General features: G+C 40.2%; 1 protein-coding gene across 1 annotated transcript; it reads left to right on the top strand.

The window, feature by feature from the left end:
* Positions 1–5,573: 5,573 nt before the first annotated feature.
* LOC143637057 (uncharacterized) lies at positions 5,574–6,947 on the top strand. The gene has a single exon (XM_077104523.1). It carries the CDS (start codon positions 5,574–5,576, stop codon positions 6,945–6,947), a length of 1,374 nt encoding a protein of 457 aa, XP_076960638.1.
* The last annotated feature ends 2,256 nt before the right edge of the window (positions 6,948–9,203 follow it).

Raw genomic sequence — 9,203 nt, 5'->3', positions numbered from 1 at the left:
TGATTCCAAACTTGGTGATTGATCGAGTTGTAGTTGATGATGTGTCGCCTATGGAACAGATGACTGCTGATACAGTTAAGTGTATGAAGTCGTATCGGAAAGATCCACATCCTCGGACTAAACGCTTGATTGGTCATCTAGCTAATCCCGATTATGAATGTCCTTCTGATGCTCGCTGGATCCATGATGATTCGGATTCTGAGCATGAAGAGGGACCAGGCGGGAACGATGGTGACAATGGTGACGATGGTGATGAAGATGGGAATAATCACCAACAACAGATTGATGTTGAGGCAGCTGCTGCTCAAGCTGCTCAACGCAAACGGAAAGGGAAAGAGGTGCCTGGTGAAGGGTCATCAAAACGACGAGTGACTGCAGGAGCTGGTATTTCTTTTGGAGTTCAGTCTCCAAGGTCATCTATTATTCGAAGACCGGAGGTGCCTCTTACTACTAGCACCCCGGAACTTACATTCACGACCACACTCATTTCAGATCCTACGCTTGGCATGATTCTACAATCTGTTTATCTACATTACCAAGGCCTACTACTGCTACATCAGTGGTTTCACCAACACCGACGATGATGCCACCACCGCATATGGATATTTCATTTATGAGGCTTAATCGTCCTCAAGGTCCTGTGCAACCGGTGCCTCCTTCTTTTCATGCTATACCACATGAGACTCAGATGAACATGCTCTTGAGTTTGGTTCACTTTTATGAGAATCAGATGGATGTTGATCGACTGGATTAAGAGCGTATGCTGGACAATCAACGAAAGCTGATGAGCTATGTCTCTTTCTGTCAAAAGGAGACCAAAGTCTTCCGTAAGATTGTTACAGCTCAGGGGGTGAAGATGAAAGAACAAGAGGATCTCATTCTGCAGCTTGCATGTAAACATGAGGCACTAAGAAGCTGAAGAATGGTGAAGATGATCCTGATGCCTCGGGTACTGGAGGAAGTGAGCCGAAACAAGCTCACGGTTCATCTTCCGGTGCAGGTACGGGTGAGGTTGGTGATTTGGAAAACAGGTTGTCATTTATCAGGACTCTACGAATGCTAAACCAATTGAGTCGATAAAGGATAATATTTTTATATATATGGATTATAAGGTTGGTGTGGTCATGAGTATCGCCAACCTGGATGAGATTGAAGAAGGGCATTTCGTTGATCGGTCTTTGACACGAGAGCAGATTCTATACTGCTGGGTTTAAATAATGAAGAACTTGATGTGTTAGAGGCTGAGAATGACGTGGAGGTTGAGAATGACGAGAAATTCTTGAATGATCCAACAATTCTGATGAACACGTCATTTATTTATGAAGATGAGGAAGTCGAGATTGAGGACGTGACGGCTGAGGAATACCCTGATCTATTTTAAAGAACAAATGTTGATCAGGGTGCTCCTGTATTTATTGAAGAAAACGTCAAAGCAGCCGAAGATCATTTGGAGAAAGTATCAAAGGGTAAGGGCGTTGACAAAAGATTTGACTCGAAGCCTAATCTGTCGGTTGATGATATTATTGAAATGTTCAAGTACCGGAGCAAACGGGCACATAAGATTATTGAGGCGTACATGTACGTAGATAAAGAACAAGAGCAAGAGGCCACTGCACGTGCTAAAGCTAATCAAATGACTTCATTCAAAGCCGTGTCAAAAGTGCGAGGTGATATTATTTCATGGCTTTATGATTCAGAGTTAAAGGTTTATATTGTTAAATGGGAGAACGGCGTCCAGTATTATGAAAACATTATTGACGTTCTCTCATTACCGCGTTGGGATGTGCGAACCCTCGCGTGTCGACCTTTCATAAACAGTGGTAGAGATCGTCGAGCATAATGGGTTCATCAAAATTTTCTCTTCGAGGTCAATCATGGATTTAAGTTCGGCCGCAGATTCCAATCCGCAAACGTATTTTTGAGATAGATCCATGAAAGGGTTGGAGGAAGCTCGTGCTTAAAGTTAAACCGCCAAATACGATGAAGCGTGTACCAGTCGAGACGCTTAATCTGCATATCTATTTACTATTCAACCTCTGGTATTATGATAATCGTATTGGCGAGGCCGTTTTTGTATTGGGAAAGGGTTTAAAGACCGAGCTGATTAAGATTATTGATCCAATGTGGCTCGTGAATTTGACTGAGACTGATAATGATGTGTTGTTCAAGAATAAAATATTGATCGAGCGCCGTGAAGACTATAACCGAGCAATGCAGTTTCAACGTGTCGTTCGTGTGTGTCATGAGTACAGAATCCATAGCTGTCGGGACTGACAGTCGAAGCGCTTCAAATAAATTAAAGACAAGACAAAGAGCTCAAGACGAGGGGGTTTCTGTTAGTACACAATTTTGGCATCTCGAGTCTTTGTATTTATTTTCTTTGTTTTTATTATTATTATTATTATTATAATGTAAAAGATATTCATGTTATTAAGTTAGTTTGTTAATGTAAGGCTAGTTCGTTAAGGATGTTTAACGAACTAGCCATTTTGTTTAATGTAGCACCCATTCGTTAAGGATGTTTAACGAATGGGCTTGTAGTTCGTTATGTAAGTTCCCATTCGTCATGGAATGTTGACGAATGGGCATATCGAATCAAGTGATTCATTATGTTTCATTTAGAGTCTATAATGTTAACGAACTGGATCCTAATTCGTTTCGGGATGTGTAACGAATTAGATCCATCGTCTATATATAAAGGCTTAGTCATCTGCGTAATTTAAGTTTTGGTTTTAATGTAATTACACTTTGTCAAAATCTTCTCTCGATCCAAACTTCGTTAATCTATTAATATGTATACACCTAATACAACTAATATACATAATATATAACCTAATTAAGAGTAATCATAAACTAGATCCTATTACAGTTTAGATCTAGGTTAATCTGTTATCGATCTGGATTGATCCGTTGGTTTACCAAGAAAATTGAGAGAACCTTGCAAGATTTAGCCGCTAACCCGATACATCGATAAACACGATATTGATACGTTAAATACATAGTTTATTGATAATTAGGATGTATACATTATGGTGGAAATAACTTAGATCTATTTAGGATCCGGCATGGTGAGAGTATAATAACTTATGGCTCGGATCTCTCTCACACCCTTTAAATTATGAACATGAGCTACCTATTTATAGGCCTAAGCACCATTCGTTAAGTTAAACCTAATTCGTTATATCTTCATAACGAATTAGACACCATTCGTTTTGAATCCACAATGAATGGTAATAACTTAACGAACCAGCCTCCATTCGTTATATTTCATGACGAATGGGCTTATAAACTTAACGAACTAGCCTAATCAACTAACTAATGGACCCATTCGCTATATATTCCATAGAGAATGGCCATTTTACAATAAATATACGTTAAATAAACAGACTAGACTATCTATAACTTATTCGATTGCTACAGATACCAAAACCGCGCACTAACAATATGTTTCGGGGAGCCTTCTGCAAAAATGTGAAGTGCAATGAATTGATTTGCACGCTAACTGGTAGAGATGGGATTCACACGTCTTGGGATGATATAATGTCTGCGGCGAAGTTGTTCTCAAGGACTGAAAAGACTTTGTCTACTGATAGTCAAAAGCAAAATCCAAAGGTGGAATTTTAAAATCCACGGCCAAACAGACAGGCAAAAGGAACAATTTAGTCAAGGCTCCAGCCTTCCGTGGAAACATCAAAGCCATTTGATGCCAAGTCTCTGATAGGCAATAAGAACAAAGCGAACTCTTCAGCACGAGTCACTAACAACTGGAGTTCACTGTCGAAGACTCCCTCGGAGATTCTTACCACTAAGAACGTGAATTTATGGAAACCTCAACCACTCACGAGGAGATCATTCCTTGATCTTAAAAAACACTGTTCGTTTCATGATGACATAGTGCATAACACGAAAGAATGAATAGCTTTGAAAAGTGAGATCGAGGCAGAAGTAAAATCAAGAAAGCTTGGAAACTTGGTAAAAAATGCAAAACCAGGGACTAGTGAAGCTCTTGCGTGAGATAACCAAGGCCCGTCAAGAAGCAAGTCAAAGACCTGAATGTTCACATGATACAAGGTGGACACAAGGTGGGAGGAAAGAAGAGAGAATTTGTTGAAGAGGAGTGGAAGAGTGAGCATGTAATCTTTCCACGGGTTAAAGGAGGCCCTTGCAACAAAAATCCGTTGATAATCACCGCCCTCATAGGTCATTATCATTCGCATTACGTCTTCTTCGATACAGGAAGCACCTGCGAGGGGTTATATCTTTTTCAGTCACTCTCAGTGATTGAATCCATTCAACAACCGAAGATGTTGAGTTTTTAGTCTTGCCGAAGACGTCCAAGCATGATATCATCTTGGGACGAGAGGCAATTGGTGACTTTAATGCTCATCCCTCTACAGCTCAGGTGCGGTAGGAGTTCCGACCTGCACTTGTGTAGCAATCATCCGCATTAACCGTCACTGCTTCACGACAGAAAGTTCAAAACCCAGCAAAGTTCCAAAGCAAGTTCAGAGGAATGAGCAAGAAAAATGGGTATTGAACAAAAAAATTCCAGATCAAACAGTTGTGGTCGGACATGCTATCTCGGAGATAGTAAGGGCCATTTTGAAGTAGTTTCTAGCCAAAAACATGGACATCTTCGCTTGGCAACCCGCGGACATGATCGGTGTCCCACGTAATATTGCGGAACACAAGTTGAGGGTGAACCCAGCATTCCCACTAATCGTCCAAAAGAAACGAAAGATGGGTCCAGAACAAACCAAACTATGAATGAACAAGTACAAGATCTTCTCAATGCAGGAATCATTCATGAAATCAAGTATCAAACATGGGTGGCTAATCCGGTCATCGTTCCAAAGAGTAACAGAACATGGTAGATGTGCATAGACTTCAAGGATTTGAATAAGGCATGTCCAAAAGATTTTTATCCTTTTCCCGAAATTGATCTTAAAGTTGATGTTATGGCTCCATTCAAGTTTAAATGCTTCCTTGACGCCTACAAAGGCTACCATCAGATCCGCATGGCGGTGGGTGATGAGGACAAGACATCATTTCGTACAGACCAAGCCACATTTTTTTTACAAAATGATGCCCTTTGGATTGAAAAATGCGGGTGCTACATATCAACGACTGATGGATCGAGCTTTCAAAAATCAGATTGGTCGGAATTTAGAGGTATATATGGATGACTTGGTAATAAAAAGCATCGAAGAAGACCAAATGTTGAGAGACATAGAAGAAACGTTTGATAGTTTGAGAAGTATCAACATGAAACTTAACACGAATAAGTGTTCTTTCAGAATGGAAGAAGGAAAGTTTTTAGGGGTCATAGTAACTAGGGCGGGCTTCAAAGCTAACCCATATAAAGTTCAGGCAGTGGCCCGCATGCCTTCACCTTCCTCCCTCAAAGAAGTACAAACGCTGAATGGAAGACTTGTGGCCCTAAATAGGTTCTTAGCCAATCATGCGGCCAAATCTTACCCATTCGTATCAACTTTGATAAATTGCATTAAGAAAGCACACTTTAAGTGGACCGCAGAGGCTGAACAAGCATTTCTCGAAGTCAAGAGTGTCTAATGGAATTACCAACTCTGACATCACCATATGCGGGAGAGCCACTAACACTGTACTTATCAGCGTCTGATGTCTCCATTGGAGCCGGGCTACATATGGATAAAAAGAATTTTCAAACACCAATTTACTACGTCAGTAGGACGTTGACATGTCCAGAGACCAGATACTCAATGCTCAAAAAACTGGTTCTAGCACAGGTCTGTGCTGTCAGGCGTCTCCGCAGATATTTCCAAGGCCATCCAATTAATGTGTTGACGGGGTATAAGCTCAAAAATGTATTAAGCAAGCTAGAATTGTCTGGGCGATTGGCGAAATGGGCCATCGAACTGGGAGAACATGCAATTAAGTACAATCCCAGACCAGCAATCAAAGGCCAAGTTTTGGCGGACTTCGTCACCGAAGTCCCGCAACACAAAGAAGAAGAATGCTTAGTTGAACAACAACCTCTGGTACCTCCTGAACAAGGGCAATTTTGGTCATTGTTCACGGATGGAGCTTCAAATAGTGAAGGGTCAGGGGCTGCCCTCAGATTGGTTAATCCGGAAGGCCATGAATTCACTTATGCTATAAAGTTGGACTTTAAAAATACCATCAATGAGGCTGAGTACGAAGCCCTTTTAGCAGGCTTGCGGATTGCCAAGAAACTTAGGGTTAAGCATTTGGAAGATAGAGTAGATTCTATGTTGATCGCGGGACAGATCAATGGAACTTATGAAGCAAAAAAAGATGTAATGGCTTTGTACTTGTCACAAGTAAAGGACTTGATCCTTCAATTTTCTTCGTGCAAAGTCATTCATATAAAAAGAAGCCAAAATAAGTCGGCGGATGCCCTTAGCAAGTTAGCTTCAACAAACTTTGAGCACTTCGCTAATGACATTCGTGTTGAAGTCCTTGAAAGAACTTCGGTCCTGCAGCATCAAATATTAGTGATACAAACCGGAGTAGAATCCTGGATGACGCCAATCATGGCTTACTTGACATCAGTAGCTCTTCCGGAAGAGAAAGTCGCGGCCCGGAAGATAAGACACAAGGCCTTGAATTATCAAATGCAAGATGGTATCTTATATAGAAGGTCCTTCCTCTGCCCACTTCTGAGATGTGTGGATGCCGAGAATCCGAATTATCTGATACGAGAAGTTCATGAAGGGATTTGTGGTCTTCATTCGGGCCCAAGGATGGTTGTGGCCAAATTGATGGATGCATGGTATTATTGGCCGGGAATGTACATGGACGCGATGCAAAAAATCAGAAAGTGTGATTCATGCCAGCGCCATGCCCCCAATACTCTGCGGCAAAAAAAACGAGCTTGTACCAAAAATGGGCTATCGATATTATGGGACCTTTCCCAGAAGCCCCATGACGCGTCAAATTTTTAATTGTGGCCATTGATTACTTCACCAAGTGGGTCGAAGCTAAACCGGTCGCATCCATTACGGCATCCAGTGTTAAGAAATTCCTATGGGAATTCATTATCTGTCGATTTGGTCTTCCACAAGGACTTGTGAGTGATAACGGGACTCGGTTTGCGGATAGCGGGTTGCAAGAATGGCTGAAAGAACTTCAGGTCAACCAAATTTTCACATCAGTAGCCCAACCATAGGCTAATGGTCAGGTAGAAAGGACCAACCGAACAATCAAAGAAGGGATTAAGGCAAGACTAGGAATTAAACAAATAGGCTGGGTAGATGAATTGCCCCATGTACTTTGGGGTTTTCGCACTCAGAAGAATTCAAGTAATTTTGAAATGCCGTTCATTTTAACCTACGTCACCAAAGCTAATTAACTATCATCATCACCACCATTACCACCATCATCGTCATTATCATCACCCTCGTTCCCACCTGCTCCTTCCTCACGCTTAGAATCCGAGTTATCGTGGATCCAACGATCATCGGGAGGACATACATAATCTGGATTCACCAGATGACCAATCAAACGTTTGGTCCGTGGTGTATCTTTCCTATATGCCTTCATTCTTCGTACAGTGTCAGCAGACATATGCTCAAGTGGTGGCACATCATCTACTAATGCTTGATCAATAACCAAATTTGGAATCAAGTCTTGAATAATCAACTGAAGAAATCGAGGATACAGTGTCAGCAGACATATGCTCAAGTGGTGGCACATCATCTACTAATGCTTGATCAATAACCAAATTTGGAATCAAGTCTTGAATAATCAACTGAAGAAATCGAGGATACATCATAAACTTCTTTCGTTGAATCACCGTAAGGCATTGTTCCTTAAGGTGATAGAAAATCAGCTCAGAGAAGTTAAATGGCTTGTTCAGTATCAACGCGATAAATGCCGATTGTAACATAATTCGGCATTCGTCAAAGCCACCTTTACGTCCTCCTAAGCAATGGATTAACAAGTTCAATAGATACTTGTAAGTGGGACACAATCCATTCTTGTTATACATAGAAGCTTCAAGGTCACTGCCATAGAATACTCGACGAAATAGACCCCTGATCAATCCTTTGTCAAACTCACAAGGATTATCAATAGTGTCTCCAAATCGAAGCACCCGTCGAATAACATAAGTGTCAACAGTGATAGGCGTTCGGTTGATCGTAGCCACAATGTGGTTGTTGACTTCAATATATCTATCAGTGTTCCAAAACTGACGTATAATACTGAAGTAGACTTTCGGGCGGGCAGTCACAACATAGTGGATAGCCGAGCGTCTAATAAACGTCATTATATCTCCAAATACGTCTTCATCCGCAAAATTCGAACCGACAAAAGCACAAATGTTATGCTTTTTGTCGTACGGAAATAATGGCATATCTTGTTGTTGCTGTTGTTCAGCAACGGGATGATCTTGATCCATGTTATCGGCCATTGTACTATATAAACAAACCCGAGAATCAGTAACAACGAATAATAATAATAACAGTTATCCCATATAATTATAAAATTTAACAAATATATAAACTCTTAATGTAAGATAATATTTAAAAATTAAATATTATATTAAAAATTAAAAGTTTATATAAAATGTCATTCGTGAAATAATTCTGATTCGTTATGACGAATGGTGATTCGTTATAGCGAACAAGCTACTTCGCTATCAAGTAAATAATTAACAAATTAGGACTAACGAATCAAGAAAAATAATTAACGAATTATAGTCTAAGTCGTTATAAATAACGAATGAAATTCTGATTCATTATAAATAATGATTCGTTATCCTGATTCGTGTGACTTGTATAACGAATTGGACATGAATGAGTTCCAATTCGTTAAACAATAACGAATGGCCCTTAAAGCTTAATGTTTGACTAATTTGGTCAAGGTCCAAATCACCAAGAACAACAAAAGTCAAAATTGCAATTCTGAGATCTATTACACCATAATCATCGATGTTTAACCGAACAAAGGATCACAAGGATCTCGGAAACACATCGCGAATAGAATGGTATTGATCTGTTGTACCAGAACGTAGTACAATTCGGTTAAATTAAGGGTTTATAACACGCATAAAACCCGATAACACAATCAAACAATTAACCCTTCAAACATTCATCAAATATGACGTAAATCAACACGTTATGATCGTCACTACCTTATGATTCAGAATATATGATCAAAACACGATAAAACGATGGTCGGAAATTTTGGAAAAATTT

Source organism: Bidens hawaiensis, unplaced genomic scaffold (genome assembly GCF_021521415.1).
Source record: "Bidens hawaiensis isolate Kalapana, Puna unplaced genomic scaffold, B.hawaiensis_p1.1 tig00008105_1, whole genome shotgun sequence".
Lineage (NCBI taxonomy): Eukaryota > Viridiplantae > Streptophyta > Magnoliopsida > Asterales > Asteraceae > Bidens > Bidens hawaiensis.
This window is presented reverse-complemented; position numbering and strand designations above follow the sequence as displayed.

What these genes read in the sequence shown, in the direction of transcription:
- LOC143637057 (XM_077104523.1), top strand. Translation starts at nt 5,574, where the DNA reads ATGGAATTACCAACTCTGACATCACCATATGCGGGAGAGCCACTAACA.